Source organism: Colias eurytheme, chromosome 16 (genome assembly GCF_061535395.1).
Source record: "Colias eurytheme isolate Ceu_HAF_F1 chromosome 16, ilColEury1 Martin Lab GWU primary, whole genome shotgun sequence".
Lineage (NCBI taxonomy): Eukaryota > Metazoa > Arthropoda > Insecta > Lepidoptera > Pieridae > Colias > Colias eurytheme.
In genome coordinates, this window is record NC_142995.1 from 8,524,456 (window position 1) to 8,543,973 (window position 19,518).

The following is a 19,518-nucleotide window of genomic DNA, read 5'->3' on the forward strand; positions in this document are numbered from 1 at the left end:
AATTTTTATGAAGTGAGCATCTTTTATTTGTGATATTTTTATATTATCGTTTGGTTAGTCTGCTTTTTGGTTTAGTTTTGGTTAATTTCCCTTTGTATGCTTAAATCTTTAAAACTACGCAACGGATTTTGATGCGGTTTATTAATAGATAGAGTGATTCAAGAGGAAGGTTTTAGTACATAATTTATTAGGTTTTAGACAAAGCGAGTGAAGCCGCGGGCGGTAAGTTAGTAATATTATAAATGCGAAAGTTTGTGAGGATGGACGTGTAGGTATGTGTGTATGTGTCTCTTTCACGCAAATACACTACTAAACCGATTACAATGAAATTAAGCACACATATAGAGGGTAACTTGGATTAACACATAGGATAGGTTTTATCCCGGAAATCCCACGGGAACGGGAAATACGCGGGTTTTTCTTTGAAAACGCGGGCCGCGCGAAGCCGCGGGCGGAAAGCTAGTTAATAATTCTCATATTTGAATTAAATATCGTTGTTAAAACGAGATAAAGTGGCTTCTAATTATTTTTAATATTTTATAAAAAAATTGTTGTTTAATAGCTGCTGACTCTACATTTACGTAGAATAAAAATAATAACTTTTATAACTGTCTTATAATTGTATGATTAATAAAAAAAAATGTGTATCTCTTTTATAATTAGCCCCAAATTGCCGAAATCTCCGTAACAAACACAATAATTACGACAATTCCCGGTTTCTTTAATGATAAAGCGCATAATAAGGTCTATTTCATAAAACAGGTCTTGCGAATTCAGTCTCCTTTGCAAAATACGATATAACACGAGAAAAAGTCGCTCGAAGGCGCTCTCTTGAATATTTTAGTGCTCCGAGATGGCACAGGGCTATTTGCATAAAGAAAATTATACGTATCGGCTTGAAATAAAGGAATCTTTTTGGTCAGCCTCGGGTAAAAGGGCAGGCCCTTCAGCAAATAAGGTGTCATGAATCATCGCGAAGGGTCAGGACAAAGGGACCCTTGGCTGGGCTCTTGCAAAACATTGTAATGGAGATATGTTAGTGAAAGTTAGAAATAAGTGAACGTAAATCATTAAATCATGAGTATGTTGAGATGTTACGCGTTTTGGATTTGTTATATCGCAGTTAGAATTTGTTATGTTTTTGTTTACATACAGGGTGTATCTTTGTGTGCACAGGCGATTATTCCGTTGCTATTTGTGATATCAAAAAAGTTAAAACTGATATTAATAGTATTTTACCTGATAAGTAAAATGACAATAATAACTTTTTTAAAATAAAACGGGAAATATCCAAAAATTTTACGTCAAACAAAGGCTCAACTGCGATTACACCCGGTATGTACAAATCAATACAGGGAAACTAAACTGGAGCTTTTTCATCATGCTTTCTTTTTTAGTGTAGGTAGATGAGCAATAACATGGACACACGGATGACTGATGAGCTAGTTATATAGGAAAGAACGTAACTACATTTAAAGTGATTGTAAATAAGTATTTCTCCTTTAAAAAAATAACGTGTTTGCCGAGCACACGTGTCAGAAGTGAAACTTCTTTTCAAAGTTTCCAAAATCGTCGCCTTACCTCCATGACGTAACGTTACCATGACGCGACCTAGAAATTTATTCTCAATGCGCCTAAAGAAGTTTCACTTAAAAAAAAACGTAAAATAGTATGTACCTAATATTATATTATCAATCTTCAGTTTTCGTATTAAAATATGAATTGGTAAGTTAATTCGATGTATTGTGAGGTTTTAAAAATTATTATAACTTTTCTGTATATATATATATCCATTTAAAAGTTATTATGTCGATATATTGCCTCATAAAATGTGGCAATATATCACAGGTAATAAATTGGATGGTTTAAATGTATTTAAAATTTTATTCATTCGTGTGTATTAACAATAATCACTTTATATAATTTATTATGGTTGTATTAAGCCTAAATATAAATGAACTTTCACCCACGATTGTGTTATAATTAAAATAATGGCATGTGTTGAGCAAATACCAATTTCTTGATAGCTATTTTCGGTCAGTTATTTATATATTTTAATCATATTTATTAATGTCATAGTTCACATGATCACATCAATACACAATGTTCTCTAACGATAAAGTTACAATATGTAGCTTATTTATATAAAAACATTATGTACACAAAAAAGGAAAACGAATTATGTATTCATAATAGATGTATGTATACGTATGTTTTTGTATTTAAATTAGTAAGTTTAGCTTCCCCTTTCGATTTAAAAGTCAATGTGCTAATGTTTGTTAATTTATTTCTGTTCAAAATTTTATCCAAATCTGATCAGCTTTCTTAGCGTGATAGGGTAAGAAACTCCCGTACGAACTTTCAGGTCAATATGAATATGAATAATTAGGAACTACCTACGTCAAGTTTATTTTAATAATTTCTTTCTCAAACACATTTCGTATTTCCAGAAATGATCAAATAACCAATAACGTAGAAACCGCCACACCGACCAAAAGAAAAAGGACAGAATTTTGTTGGTACCTAGTTGCATTAAATGTAGCGCAATTCACTTTAGCAGAGTAAACAAGTAGGTAAAGTGAACTTGAAGTGTTATTTGGATCACACTAATGGAAGCGCTGAAATAAACTAGCCGTGGACTGTGGCTTCGTTTAATTTATTTTTCTTATAAGAAATTAGTTAAGAGCAAAAATATGGTATTTTTTGTTACGATTAAACTTGCAACTATTGATCATTTTAAAAATGTTTTTGAGCTATTGCATAGCTTCTAACGCGGGTTTTGAGCGCGGCGACCGAATGTTAAAATTCCGTAACGAAATAACCTAACACCCCCCACTCCGTCCGGCAAAGCGGTGATACTTTTTAATTTTTGCTATGCAATTGCTATTAGCTTTACCGCGGCAGTCTCCGAGTACCACACGTCTTTTTTTAAATAATGTAGGCTATATTTTTTTAAATACAACCAGACACTAGGAACTAAATAAAACAAAAAATAATTCACAATTGGTTTTATTCCTTCAATGCAGGATGTGTATAAATTAAATTAAATTTCTTTTGCGATTACTTACAAAAATGTAAAACAGAATTTTTTTTGTATTAAAGTTATAATGATGTCTATAATTGATCTGGTTGGCGCAGTGGTTTGTGACCTTGACTGTGTTCTAAAGAGAGTAGATTTGATTACGACGACTGGAAAATACTGTGTGAAAAAAAATGTTTTTGTAGCGTAAATCTTAATAAATCTAAATTTTTAATATATTCACAAAGATAAAACATTCACAGTTACTCTTCAAAACCTCGACCTTCACAATCAACTGCGAAAAGGCCCTTTAATAAATTTTAATAACACTTCTGATATAATAATAATTTCTCTTTGTCCTAAGCAAGGTAATAAAGAAAATATTTCTACAAATACCTTTGAATCTAACTTCGAGAAGTTGATCATAATTAGTTTATGTTGACGGTAACATTTTAGTTAAATCATAATTAATTTCTCTACAAATATTTTATAATAAACTTTGACATCGAATACTTGGCCATTTTGCGAGCGAGTTTTAATATAATTAATTATAAGACTTAGAACATAAATAATTGTTATAGGTCAAAGATATATTGTGAACTTTTTTAATATTTTTATACATAACACATGCATAATATGTATAAAACTATAATAATATGTAGGTACAAAATGTATTAATTACGAAGTATCTGTACCTACTTTGCGTTAATAAAAGATAAAGATAACTCAAAATATTTTTTTTTGTTCTCTGTGCTCTACTCATATTTCGTATTATAATAAATGCTGTTTTTCCTATAGAGAGAGAGAGAGAAAGATGTTCAGTCTTTTTCACTTCACCTACTTTTAATTTCTACTGTCATTATTCATTGCCTATTCCCAACCTATATCCATCCATACTAATATTATAAATGCGAAAGCAACTCTGTCTGTCTGTCTGTTACTCAATCACGCCTTAACAACTGAACCAATTTGCATGAAATTTGGTATAGAGATATTTTGATACCCGAGAAAGGACATAGGATAGGTTTTATCCCAGAAATCCCACGGTAACGGGAACTATGCGGGATTTTCTTTGACTGCGCGGGCGAAGCCTCGGGCGGAAAGCTTAGTACCTTATCAATTTAAAAACGACTTCGTTGAAACAGTTTTCCCAGTAAAGCTCTTTATCATGATGTTATTCCTTGTCAGCATATAACTTAATCGCTGACATGACGTGACACACATCCACTGTAATCTGTTCATCTTGTATAATATTTATATAAGATTTCATGTGAAATCCGTAAGGGTTTCTATCCGTAGATAGATTACGCTAAATTTCTTAGAATTACGAGGTCAGGGAGAACTTCTTAGAATTCAATAGTGGATGCTAGACACTATGTTTTATTAGGTAACATCTCTCATGCAAGATTAATTCTAGAACTTTGTGTAATCTGTATGTTTATCTTTAGCTTCAACTTGGCAGAGGAAATTGCGATAGTATAGTAACAGTATTATAATAAACGCGAAAGTTTGTGAGGTAGATGTTTGTCTTTTCAATATTTTATGAAACAAGAAAAAACAGTAAATAATGAAAAATATTTTTCAAGAAACAGTTACAGCATTATGTTCAGACCCTGACCTTCGAACTAGTGGTAGACTGAGAGATAATCTAGTTGACAAGGATTTGTTAACATTTAGATTCTTGTCTGATGGTTAGAAGATAGTCGCTGATAATGTCTCCTCATAATAAGTAAATTTATTACGTAGATATTAAGGTAATATGTTCCAAAATTTTGTATTGTTGTAAATACTATTTATAACTTTAGATAAGACGTTTATAAGACAATGGAAATAAAAAAGTCTATTAATTCAAACATGCCATGGGATTACCTTAGGGACTGGAAAGTTCGTGATAAAACCTTGTAAAAGCACGGGTACAGAGTAAAAGTAATCCACAAGAAATCTAGCAAAGAATCACATACTAATCAATACGAAATCCGTATAATCCAACATCTATGCGTGCATTGAATAGAGATGGGTGAAACATTAATAGAAGCCGACGCTCAAGTGAATTCAGCCGAAGTGTGCCGACAGCATTAAAATGTATACCCCGAGCTAGGTCATGCATGTTGAATAATTTCGGCCCAGAGGTTATGAATATTTTATTTTCAGTGAGAACAACGTTTTAAACATTGTATCTTGTGTACTTCGCTTTATCCACTTTGCTAAAGTCTATGGTAATTTAAGTTTGACTTTGAAAGCGGTTTACTCGTACCTACGCATGGGTGTTTGTGAATTTTGCTGCGGAATTTAGAGTTGGACGGCCGTGTTTGAATTTAAACTTTCATACTTAGTAATTGCGTAGTTAGAGTTGTATGTGTGAACGCTTTATATATGAAGCATTCGGACTATATTTTTGTCAGCACAATTGAACGGTTTTTATTAAAGCTTGACTAGCAGTAGATTCATGTGAATTTATATTTTAAAACGTAGCGAGTTGCACGTTTGTGTTTTATAGTTCCAGGTTTCGTGATGATAAATTATCGTTTTTTTTGTATAGCAATGCTGTATGTTTTATCAAGGTATGTTTAAAATACAGGTGGGAGACATTAGGATGAGAAGGTAAATTGTCTACCTTGTGACCGTGCAATTATGAGTCTTAAAAGTAAAGATGATAAAGTATATAATAAACTGGTAAAATAAACATAAGGAAATATTAAATTCAAGTACTTTGTCCGTAATTGTAAGTTCGTAAAATTGAGGGTTTCATAATGCATTCAGCTATTTGGGAAATGGTTTTGCATTTGAACCCTTTGGGTTACTTGTTAAAATTAAGTGCTGCTAAATGGATGGTCATAATAGAATTGCTGAAATGGACTACATTTAAAGAAATATTAAGGATGAAATGAAACGAAAGTGTTGTAAAAGGTCTACTTTGTAGGTTTTTAGATGGTTTATTTGGTGATGATATTGGAGTTATTGCGATTTATAACGTTAGTACTTACTTGAGAATGACATAGTAATTGGAAGGTGGAAAATTAAATTTAGATTAAGTTAATACACTTGATTATTTTTTCACATATTTGCTAAAAGCTTTTATTTACAAGAGCAAATACCTATTGTGTTTAATCTAGCTTTGAAATGTAACTTCTTAGATGTCTATTTGATAAAATAAATGAGAAAATTAAGTCCCATTCGCTTCATACCTACTTAGAAAGTGTTCGTATAAGAAAGAGAGGGAAGATATATAATGTTCAGAAAAGAAAGAGAGCATTATATTTCAAGAAGTCTCACTTCTATTACCTGTAGATGGAGCACACGCGTCTTTCTCAAGAAATGTTACAACGTGTAATACATACGTAAAATGTTTTGCATAAATTACCATACTGAATTCTAGGCTTTCCTTTTCTCAAATAAAGATTTTTCACACCTGCATTTCTTCGATACAAAAAAGCTACATATGATGTACCTAGTCTCCTTAGTATAGTGATTTACGCGTGAGCCCAGAATCAAGAAGTTTAAGATTTAATTCCACGTACACACATACTGTAAAAGGACAAAGGTTCAGATAGCAGGATATCGAGACATAATCACTATACTTGTGTAAAGAAGAGCGATAAGTAAATCAAATGTGGCATGTATCTGCAAGGCTTACACACATATTTTAAGGCCCCAAGATCTGAAGTTACTAATAAAACTGACCAGTGAATCAAACGTGAAATGTATCCATCCCATGCCCCATTAAATAGGCTATAACTCGCATATTAATGGAGCCAATACGTTGAACAATGTAACAGTGTTATAATGCATCATCTATAATTTGATTTAAGGCATTAGCCGGTAAGCATCGAGTATCAGTGAATTATCTTCAAGTGATTTACGACGCAGCTAGACGTGGCTGTAAGTGATGTTAATGCTTGTCTTATCTATGAGATTACGTTTACTAGGTGAACGTATTTAACTGAAGAAGGAGGTTGAATTAACATGTTTATAACGCTGTGATTGTGACAAGTTTGATTTGATTTAGATGAGAATATGATGAACTTGGTCATACTTATGATTAACCTGTTTTTTATGGTGCTTAAGTTACATTGAACAATAAATTCGTTCAATAAAATATGCTTACAGTCCTTTTAATTTGTAGTTCATGATTTTTTACTTTTTGTTTTAAGTCTGCTTGTATTAAGGCAATTACATGGTTCAACGACCTTAATGATTCTGTCACTATATTTGAATTTGTTTTTTTAACCGCCCTCTATAATATACATCATTGTTGAAGTAAAAGTGACCAAAGATTATGGAATTGTAAAATGTATCGTATTGTATCGTAATGTGTTAGTGGTTTCTACCTAATTTATGTTTTCTCTGAGAGGCAGTATCTAACATATTACATTTATGAATAGTAAATATTGTGTACTATGTATGTTGTAAATGTAATGTAGAAAGACTCATCTTTCAACATTAACCGTTATAAGCAAAGTCTCTACTACATGACCCATTCTGGAGACCTTAAGATGACTAAGCAAGTAATTATAAGTTCTAGAGTGGGGAACAGTTAAGAAAACACCGATTTAGAAATTAATTTTATTCAACACGGACTCTACTATATTCTGGAGACCTGATGATGGCTAGGGTGGAGAACATCTCACCTACAGAGATATAAAAGATGGAGTACATTATTTGACGTAATTCTATAGAACGGCCTCTACCATGTCATGGTGTATCGAATGGTAATGTTGACCAGGCAAATGTATTTAGCGTTCTCTGTATATCTCTTCATACCTAGTAGGAATATATGCATGCAACCTACACACACCGAAAAAAATAGGGGAACGGACAAGAAATCACGTTTTTTTCGACTTGTTATGTATTTTGTAGTTAGTTCGGGGTTAATTTTTTAAATCCTAATTTGAATGTTGGGTTGTAGCATAAAAACGCCTTCGTCACAATTCATATTTTATTATTCCTTCACTTGGTACATTCACTTGATAGTTTTCTTAAATCTTACATAAATCACAAGGCACGGCTATGGCACTTATAGACCGCACTGGTCGGCTGTTTAAGATCAATTGGCTCGCTGATCGTCTCTTCAAAAAATGTAAGCGATCGACTGACAACTAACCAACTGGAGGGGAGGTTAAGTTGTAGATTATAAATTATAAGGCGGTAGATTATAAATACCAGAAAACCTTGTCGATGGAAATGTTCTATGTATGATTTTAAAATTTGTAACACGAATCTATTTCTTTTTTCCTCGGAGAGTCACTGCAAAGGAATTATTGTTATATAATTTATATTTTTATGAATCACTAGCTTTCCGCCGGCGGCCCCGCCCGCGGTTTCAAAGAAAAACTCGCATAGTTCCCGTTCTCGTGGAAAATCCGGGATAAAACCTATCCTATATTACTCGTGGATAATGTAGCTTTTGAATGGTGAAACAATTTTTAAAATCGGTCCTGTTGTTTATGAGCCTATTCATTACAATCAAACAAACAAACAAACAAAGTTTTCCTCTTTATAATATTAGTGTAGAAGAAATCATCGGTTCACCCAGTTAAAAGTGCGGAGGTAACGGAACCAACAAAAAATTCAGTTGAATTGAGAATTTCGTCCTATAATGGCGTCGGCTAAAAATGTTGCTATACGTTTAGGTATGTCAGTTTTGACTTTCCTACGATTTTATACAATAATATAAAATTAAATGATTTTGTACAATATAAAAAAAAATGCTGATTTTCGGCTGTATGGCGACCATTTGGAACTGTTTGAAAAGTATGGCATGGCGATTTTCGTACATGGCTACTGGACGATGATTACCTGTGCAAAAATTAGCCTGGTACAAATGGTTGATTTTTTTTTAAATCAACGCATTCACGTCGGTATTGTGGGCTGTAAATTACACCGGAAAAGTATGGCATGACACTACCGCCTACTTCTTTTTTATGGGCTATCGGTAAATCCTAAAATTTTTGTGTTACAAATCGTTTGCCTTCCGTAATTTATCCGACGAGTTCGACTAACGCCCACGCGACTAGTCTGCCGGTACCACTGTTCTGACCATGATTTTTCTTTTTGTCATTGCGTACTAAGACCACTGTAGAACCGCCATCCTGTTACAAATGACCCAAAATTTTGTCAGTATCTCCCGGCTTTGGATTGTTTTGGACCCTTAAAAATTAAAATATACGATAGAACAGCAATTAATCTTTTTTAAAAAATATTCAAGACACAGGGAAAGTCTGGTTACTGTTTTATAGGTATGTGTTTTCTGATAATATTTTACTGTCAAAAATTATCAACACTGGATGTTATTCAATGACGCCTTTCAAAAACAAAACTAATTTACAAACAGATTTTTATATCTTTACATACCTATTTTTAACTTTCATTTCATGAACTGCTCATGTAAATACCTATTACAATCTGGTTTAATTTAACAACACATTCAATTCGGTGAATTTTAGCGTTATTTTGCAAAAAAAACCGCACGTACAGTCCCCCGTCCGAGTCGAACTGACACCGTCAAATTTCGTCGAAAATATGCAATAGAGGTGAGGTTTTATGTGGGTTTTATTATAAATTCGAGTTTTTTCTTGATAATTTAACGATAGTAATGAAAATTGAAAAAACAATCAATACAAATTGTTACAAATATCATAACATATTTTTTGGTATAAATTTCATGTATAAATATGTAGCCTTTTTCCTAACAAAATGCGTTTTATGTTCAAAAAGGGGTTGATTTGTATGTATTTTTTTTATGTTTAGGCCGTTCTAAAATGAAAAGTAAACAATACACTTTGTTAATTATATCCTTGAGTATCACATATATTTTTTTTAACACAATCGTACCAACAGTTTCCTCAACAAAATTCAATATGTATAAGGTGTTTTTCGGTTTTGACCACAGAACAGTAAAAACATATAGAAGTGCTGTAATGTCTAATTAGTATGAAAACCAGTGTCGCCAAAACCACACATTTAAACCGATATTTATACAGTACACTACAAGTAAACTATGCCTTTGATTGGACAGCTTAATTTGAGTAAAAACTGACTTAGGTTATAAATTCAGCATTTCAATATGTACCCTAACGCACCATGTTACGGTTTATTTTAGTATAACATCCCTAGGTATATTAGCTGTTTTGTTTCTCATTGCACAGAAATTCCAAATTCGAAAACATTCAGCTACTCCACAACAGAGGGCGTTAGTTTTCGATAGATATAAATTTGAAACGCAACACATACAGATAAGGTTGAAATTTGTGTCACTCAACATTAATGACATTAACTTGATATTTATCTGATGCTATGCTCTGAGGGATGTCAGCCTTGTTATCGATAATTCACAAATAAATATTTTTTGTGTATTTTTTTTGCTTTCTTTTATATGAGTATAGTATAATGCGTCACATTTTGGAGTATGTTTATTACTACTAAGTACGTCTTTTTATATTATTATTATTAAATAAAAAACGGAATAGAATAGTATAAATCTATATTTACAAAATACAAACAGAAAATATGCATTATTTTAAATCTTGGAACTGCTGTAGGTTTGATGTATCGGTGGCCTTTGTTAGACCGCTTAGTACTGTTCGGCATCCAGTTAACTCGTCACGTTGCATTTATCCATTTCTCTTTTAAATTAGCCTCTTTGGGAAATCTATAAATAAATTAGACAAATGAAAGCTAAGGAAAAGTAAAATAAAATTTAATATTTATAATGTTTGTCTTTTCTAAAGTATCGATACTGTCGATATGCACCACAAGCATCACTAAAGCGACATTCGTTTGTTTATTGCAATAATATTCCAGAAAGTCTTGTTTGCTGTTCAATCTATAATAGTACTAATTTCTTATGGATTAAGGTTCATTTTGACTAGATATTTGTATACAATTTTGACAAATTACGACAAGCGAAGTTATAACATAAAATATAATTAAAATAAATTAAAATAAGACTTACCGACGGTATGAAATGCCTTCATTGCTGATATTATTTGGTCTGCTATCATTTTTGCACTCTTTATACCGAACAACACGTCCTAATTAATGAATAAATATGGAAAAAAGGTTTGACAGCTGACAACCGACTCGAATATTTTTCTGCGCACAACTGAGAGCAAGTTAGGTGATCTAAACTTATCATTGACACGTGGGCCACGCCCACATCACACTTCTATCTACTTTTACTGTTCTGTGGTTTTGACCATAGTAATCCCCTTAATTTAGTTATTTAAAAGAAAACCCCTTGTGTTCAATAAATCAACTCAATAATGTATTCTGTTTTATTCTGTTACAACGATTTGAAAATATAATATATTTTATGTAGTTTTCCAAAGATGCAATAAGCGTATTGCAGATCCCTGTCTCGTACAATCAAATTGTATTTTATCGAGAAATATGTTACGATATGAAAGCACAAAGTGCGCATAAAATAAATATTTCTAAATCTTATGAATCTCACCTGACACTCGTAGGTGCCGTTATCCCGTTTCTGCACAAACTTAATTTGAAGGGTCCAATCTTCTGAGCCTTCCCCGTGTAGTACCTGAAATATTTAATAATCGTAAAAATTGTATGAAAATACCTATAAGGTTAATAGTTGTGGGATAGAAAAATATTGAAATGTGTCTTGTAAAAATTTAAATACATGTCTATGTATTTAAATTTTCGTGAAAGAACTATTATTTGTTATTATTCTACATTTTTAATGTAATATAATTCTAATAATCATGTGAATGATGGCTGCTAAAAATCAGTACCTATCTTTTGATAGGATACAATGATAATAAGAAGATAGAAATGATAATACAATGATTTAGAATTTTGTCTGTTTATTAATTATGTTGGTTATATTAGATTTTGCGTTATAATATAGAGCACTTAGGTATATAATATTCGCCTGATATTATTGCTAAATATTTTTATGTAATAACTTCAAAACTGTTTTTTGTGGAAATAAAATTTTAATATGTTTATGGAATAATACTTATTAATTAAACTGTTTGAGATGACTTCGTTAATATTTATCCATTTTTTGCACAAATATCTCGGGCAAAAACAAATATTTTAGAAATAAACGAGCTTTGGAAACAGAATCAACAAGTTGATTGCAGTCGCTAGTGTTTAATTAATATTGTCCTAAAATGCCTGGAAAATGATCAAAATATTTAACTACGATATAAGCCTAATAAAACTTTAAAACATCGTTATTATACCTTACTAGCTTTCCGCCCGCGGCTTCGCCCGCGTTTTCAAAGAAAAACCCGCATAGTTCCCGTACCCGTGGGATTTTTGGGATAAAGCCTATCCTATGTATTAATACAAGTTACCCTCTATATTTGTGCTAAATTTCATTGTAATCGGTTCAGTAGTATTTGCGTGAAAGAGTAATAAACACACACATACATCCATCCTCAAAATAGGATAGGATAACAGTTATATTTTAGTTCAATAACTTAAGTTATGTCAAATAAGTTAAAGTTTTCCCACTTAGTTTTCCCATAACTGTGAGGTTGCACTCAAGATATCGATTTTACCAGTAGCTTAGCATAGTTGTCATTAGCAATTTTCAAGTTACCTGAGTTAAGTTTAAGTTTGATCCTTCCCAACTTAAGTTTGCGGTATCTAACAATTATGGAGGCTTTATTCACAAGAGCTGTGTTTAATTCGTACCTAATTTAATTTTGTAATTGTTTTGTATGTAAACTATTCATGATATATAATAATTTTTTAATTTTAATTCTTAAAAATAATAAATATCTTTAAAATGAATGAATGAATGAAACATACTTTATTGCATTGAAAATACATAAATACATATAACAAAGACAAGATACAGAAACAACAAAGGGCGGCCTTATCGCTAGGTAGCGATTTCTACCAGGCAAATATGACGAATATTTTTCTATTTTTAATAGAAATAGTGATATAACAATCTTAATACTTAACAACTTAAAATCTAAAGGTTATTGTGATGAAAAAAAAAATAAAGTTATTAAAAACAAGAACTTATCGATACGTCCAAATACGTCTTATTGTAGTGACAATTAGAAGGATGAGAAAATTTGAACTTGAACGTAGAGATAGAGCCATATAATTTTGATAAGTTCCACTTTTATCGCGTTCACGAAAGTGCATTTTTATGTGTTTGTTCGTGTATCACACAAAAACTAATATAAACAGAGTGCGATGTCATGAGATTTATCTTTATTACAAGCCGACCCTTTCCGTTCGTCCCACCCTAATCACCTGGTATGAAATATAGTTTACGACCTTTTCTCATATATTTTATACTGAATATACGAAAAATTTCATAAAAATCGGTTAAACCGTTTTGAAGGAGTGATGAAGACAAGAGATTTTTGTGAGATTTACCTTTTACGAGAATGTGTAATGATGGATGAATAGATCTTTAAAAAAAAGAGCGTGTGTGCCGAGCACACGTGTCAGAAGTGAAACTTGTTTTGTTCATTCAAAATGCCCATTTTGAATCCTGCCTTTCCTTACTCCATAACGCTACCATGAAATTTTACTCTCCACGCGCCTAAAAAAGTTTCACTTCAAAAACAGGCAAGTACATACTTTTTTGTGTAAGTAGTCCCATATACTCTTTGGTATAATACTAGATACAATATTAATAATATACTTAGAAGGTATACCAATAAGGCAATAAACTAGAGTTTATAAAGATGTAAAACAAAATATTATAATGCCCGATCTGATGCTGATCAGATATAAAATAACCATCTATAAAAAATACTGCTAATATACCTACACGGAAATTGTGAATTATAAAAAATTACTTGCATTCTCTAATATTTCCTTCTAGCATTTAACAATATTAAATTTTCTGTGCCAGCTGCATTTGAAGTTAGTTTTTATTACGGCTCCGTACTGCTAGTAAACCTTATATTATTTGGAATTGCATTTCGCTACATTTTCTATACACGTACGCAATATTGTTTGTATTATAAATTGGGTCTCAGGGGAAAAAGTTTCTCATAGAAGTTGTAAACAAATGTCGTTTATTTGTTTTGTTCACAGCGCAATAATGTGCTGGCCAAATTTCCGACACGGTGACTTGTTTTAATCGAGACTTGCCAACTATTTATGAGATAATGTAATGTTCTACATGTGTTTTGCTTTAGCTTTGTTATTCAGCATTTTCTCAATGATATTTGTAAAAAGTTCGACACTTAAGGGCGTATTTAAATCACTTTTTTGTAAATAAGTTCTATCTGTAACCTTTCCAATAGTTCGAGATACACAATGAATACCCGTATTAAATGTATGTGTTAATTCTTTAATACATTTTTAAAATAATAATAAATAAATAATAAATAATATTATAGGACATTATTACACAAATCGACCTAGTCCCACAGTAAGCTCAATTAAGGCTTGTGTTGTGGGTACTAGGCGACGATAAATATAATAATTAATAAATACATATATAGATAATAACACCCAGACCCAAGAACAAATAATTGAGTTCATCACACAAATATTTGCCCTGACCGGGGATCGAACCCGGGACCGTCGGCTCAGTAGGCAGTTACTTTACCACTGCGCCAACCGCGTCGTCAAAAAATATGAATGTACATATTATTAGTATAAAACACAAAACTAATACGTTACCTAACACAAACCTGTTATAAACTAATCCTTTAAACTCCTCATGTTAGTACATATTTCATTTAACTATCCGCATTGGATCTAAATATAGTTCACATCTATGACCTATATTCGAATGGAACAGGATTAATGCGTGAAGGCTGCAAGTGAACCACACACACAACACAATAGAAAACAGAACTATAGTAAAATCGCCTAAGCCCCTAATACGAATAAACAGACCTAGATATCAATTTGGTTTGATAAGGTAAAGTCTGACTTGAGTGTTCTGCAAATAATCATAATAAGAACTAACTGAATGGAAGAAATAGAAGGCTGACCTTACAGAGTAAATAAGAAGTATAAGGAATATCAGATCATTAAATCTCACCATATCGACGTTTTGAAAAATGATAAGAGTAGAACAATATTACGTTAGTTAGGACAGCAGCTATAGTTATATATAATATATTTTGTTCACGGTCTATCGTTTAGACACATTATGCACTCTATCACATTCATTCTAAAAGTGTGTAACATATATTTTACTGAGGTATACACGTTGGATATACATGTAAGCATGTTTTATTTCGTGTACAGTGCTTGCCGTGAATTTGAAACACCGGGATCAATAAAATCTACACCAACATCCACTGGCTATAAAGTGAAAAGACTTTTTTATATTTTTTATATAGAGAATTAAAAATTTGATATATTATTCCTGATTCACATAATATGCTGTAGGTATTTTAGGTATTTTTAGGTAGGTATTTTTGTTAGTTTCTATCACGATTCATGAGACAACGAGAGTTAGATCTACTACTTAATAAATGGCGTTTTAAATACGTTAATAGTTTCTCGTATCTAATAAATTATTCGTGTAGAATCAAATACAAGGATAATCTAATACCTACAAGGAAGAACAACGTCGTTAATTTTTATATTTTTCTTTAATTCCTTATTATGAATTTAATTTAAAGTAAGACCACGAGTCATTGAAAAACATGGTATTTATGAACATATCTTATATATAAAAACGAATCGCAAAATGTGTTGGTAAGCGCATAACTCGAGAACGGCTGAACCGATTTCGATAATTCTTTTTTTATTATATTCCTTGAAGTACGAGGATGGTTCTTATGTAGAGAAAACGTAAACATGTACCACGGGCGAAGCCGGGGCGGACCGCTAGTAATTAATAAAACAGGAAAGCCCCGTCCCGTCATCCATCGCATTATCTTTTAATTACTGTATTATCCCTCTTGATAAGTTTTCCAAACTTATTCAGTATATCCAGGATTAATATGACTAATTGTTATAGCTCAATTACTTTTAGTTAAGTATTCGGGATCTTTATCATAAAAAGTAATACAGGGATTAGCGAAGTGCTATAAATTAAAAAATATCGTCCGATAATGTTCTTTGTTCAGTATTTCATCGTAATGGTTATTTGCTTTTGTTTGAAATTTTGTTCAAAGTTTTACAATTGATCTGAAGAAATATGAGAAAGCAAAATTAAATACACATTTATTGGTTCTTTCTACACACATAAGTTACTATGAAAGTAAGATAATCATTCCTTTTATCACAAATAAGATGAGTCTAATTACACCTTTAAAATTTTTTTTTCACGACTTTCATACATCAGACCATGACAACGAATACACAAACACACCACCGTACATAATATGACTTAAAAATAAAATACATACATTCTAGCACACAGCTATTTAAAACGTACAAATAAATCATTACAAAAATTATCGACAAGCCATTTCAAAGAGCTACAAATCAAAACCTACACTGAAGGTAAGCCCCACTGACCTACCGCAGTCCTATTATAAATTAACGTGACCCAAAGCTTGGAGATAGTTGTCATTAACAATTTTCAAGTTACCTCAGCTTGCTAACTTTGCTGTAGCTCTTCAAAGTACGCGTCCCATTTAATTATAACCCTTCTAAACCCTTGTTAGAGCTCAATGAAATTAATTATTAAAAACGTTGCCTAAAATCTATAATGTGGGCTTAGGATAGGTTTAAGGATTTTGTGTACGCTTGTAAAAAGTATTAAGAGATTATAAGAATACTAGCTTTATACTGTGAGTTTGTTTGTATTCATTTTTCAATGGGTTGCTTAGTTTTATACAGCTACTACGGTTTAATGTTAATTTTTTTAGGGAATATATCATATAAAAATTTGAGTTATGATCACACCATATTACTTGCTAGACGAGGAGCTTTTTATTTCATAATTTATGATGACGATATTATTACAATATCCTTACACCAGCTCTCCAGCCACTGACCAAAGGAAAACAAAATTCTACGTGCATGTCAATTGAAGTTGATAAACGGCCGGTTTCCAAATCGAGTATTAGGTATACGTGAAAAACGTCTCAAACCATACTTAAATTCTCCTTAAATATTTTTTTCTATCTGTCTCACGCTTTCTCAATCCTTAATCAAAGACTGTTAGTCAATTTAAACCCAACCATTTCTGGTACAGAAGATCTATTTCATTATACGAATAAAAACGTCATTCGTTTCCACACAGCTATAACATACTGCGCGTCAAATGGATATTGAGGCGGATGATGAATGTGTGTAATAAAATGGGGAAGGCGAAAGTTTGCCGGCGAATTTTACATTGACTATCCGATATGTCATACGTTAATATTGGGTTCAATCAATCTAAACAGGGATTGCTGACTGGATGTTTTGCGTAATGATGATGTCATCGAGCGGTGGATGAATGAGGAAGCAAATACTATTGAATATTTTGCTAAGTACATGAATAATAATTAAATTTATTATCGATACAATTCCCTTTTAAAAACTATAATTTTTTTTTATTAGTTACATTGCATTTCAATTCTTATGAGAATGTCCGAAAATGCAATTATTGACTTTTCTAGTGGGTGTGAGAATAATAGAAAATTTAAATAAACAAATCACAAAAGTGGAAAACACATAAGTAGCTTATTTTGTGCATAACTAAGAACCATACTGTATCCAAGAAAAATAGAAACATATTTCAGTACAACTAGACTTTCTGCCAAAATAAACCAAGACATAACTTGACAATATTTCCATAGTATGCCACTTGCATATTCTTATCCCGAATACATAATACTTTATTGTAAGAAATTTCCAAATAGGATACATTCCTATTATATTTACAAAGAAAATTTAAACTTCCCAACTAATAATACATTATTTAAGCTGTGTGTTATTAAATTATATAAAAAGAGCGTGTGTGCCGAGCACACGTGTCAGAAGTGAAACTTCTTTGCAAGATTTAAAGATATCAAAATCGCCATACTCCATGACGTGACAGTATTCCCATGACGCGACCTTGAAATTTTACTCTCAAAGAAGTTTCACTTCAAAATCACAATCTTGATTGTAACGGGTATTAACTTGTTTCTTGAAATAAAAAACGACGTGTGGCACTCGGGGACTGCCGCGGTAAAGCTATTGCATGCTATGCCTTCAAGCCACACCTCCGCCCGTCGGAGTGGGGAGCGTGAGGTTTTTTAGTTACGGAATTTCTCGATTCGGTCCCCGCGCTCAAGGCCCGCGATAGAAGCTATGCAATAGCTTAATAAACTGTAACACTCGACTTTATACACACTTGTACATTTGCTTTCCTCTCGTTAAGCAATGTTTTCATTAATTTTCCTTTTAACCAACCTACATTTGCGTTGGGAACGAGTTAATAAAAATAAACAAATTATAGCACATTCGTATGTTCTTACTATACAAGAATTTGCATATGAAAATACACGGGAAGTTTTCAGGCGCTCTACTTAAGGCTAGTGGGACCTCATGCATATTCAACCGGTAATCTGGATCAAGAATTATATCTACTTTTGAGGTTACTTTTTAAAAATAACCTCTAAGAATTTAGGTCTTTTTGGGGTTTAATTTTGTTAGTAAATCTGTAATAGAACGTTTTGACCATTTTTTTTAGAATAAGTCATTCATAAAATCTTTATGCTTATGATTATGTACTTAAATTAAAGTGAAAAACTGCATTCTCACCGAGATGTTCGCTTTCCTCTGAGGAATTTAGCCAATAGCTGTTCTGCCTGATGCTTTCGAGAAATACGTAACCATGGACGTATAAAAAAAGACGGACGCCGTATTACGAACAAACAACGTGAAGCCACCATAGTAAGCTAGCGATCGCGTAAAGACAATAAACACGCACACACTCTCACCATAGTAAGCTAGTCGGCCGCCATTACGTCGTGAACTACCGACTGATTAACTGCGTCACTGTTTCACAAAAAATATTTAAAATGCCGTCTTGCGTGGTTAAATGGTGTCGCAACAGTACAATTTTAAATAACAAAACACAAGGGATTACATTCCACAGGGAAGCAAGTTATTTCTTTTATGTTTTAATGACAAAATTATTACGGCAAAATTTATAGAAAAAAATACAGCCGCCATTGTCATCAACACAGCTGTTGCCATGGCAACATGGCACACACGCATGGATGTTTCGCCGCCATTACTAGGCTTCACTCAATATTTAGGCGATATACCGTCCGTCTTTTTTTATACGTCCATGTACGTAACGTATCCAATGCACTTACAGATCGATATACTATTCTATTCCTAAGGTTTTATCTAACGTGATTTGAAATTCTTCCAATATTAATATTTTGTACTCATCACTACATAGTATAAAACAAAGTCGCTTTCCCTGTCCCTATGTCCCTTTGTACGCTTAAATCTTTGAAACTACGCAACAGATTTTGATGCGGTTTTTTTTAATAGATAGAGTGCTTCAAGAGGAAGGTTTATATGTATAATAACATTCATTAAATAGTGGAGAAGTACTGTTATTTTTGAAGTTTCTAATGTGATGTCGTAAAAAATTAAAT

At 32.2% G+C, this 19,518-nt stretch overlaps 1 protein-coding gene and 1 long non-coding RNA gene across 2 annotated transcripts in view; both read right to left on the minus strand.

Moving 5' to 3' along the window:
* Positions 1 to 19,518, minus strand: part of LOC149901973 (zwei Ig domain protein zig-8-like) — a 298,586-nt gene that overhangs the window by 4,859 nt on the left and 274,209 nt on the right. The window contains exon 6 of the mRNA XM_090110922.1: positions 11,472 to 11,555. Within this exon, the coding sequence (XP_089967048.1) occupies positions 11,472 to 11,555 (84 nt within the window). The remainder of the gene's footprint in view (positions 1 to 11,471; positions 11,556 to 19,518) is intronic.
* On the minus strand, positions 10,483 to 11,006 carry LOC149901974 (uncharacterized). The gene is made up of 2 exons (XR_016457609.1): positions 10,971 to 11,006; positions 10,483 to 10,667 (listed from the first exon to the last, which is right to left on the minus strand). It is a non-coding gene; the product is annotated as an uncharacterized LOC149901974 (long non-coding RNA).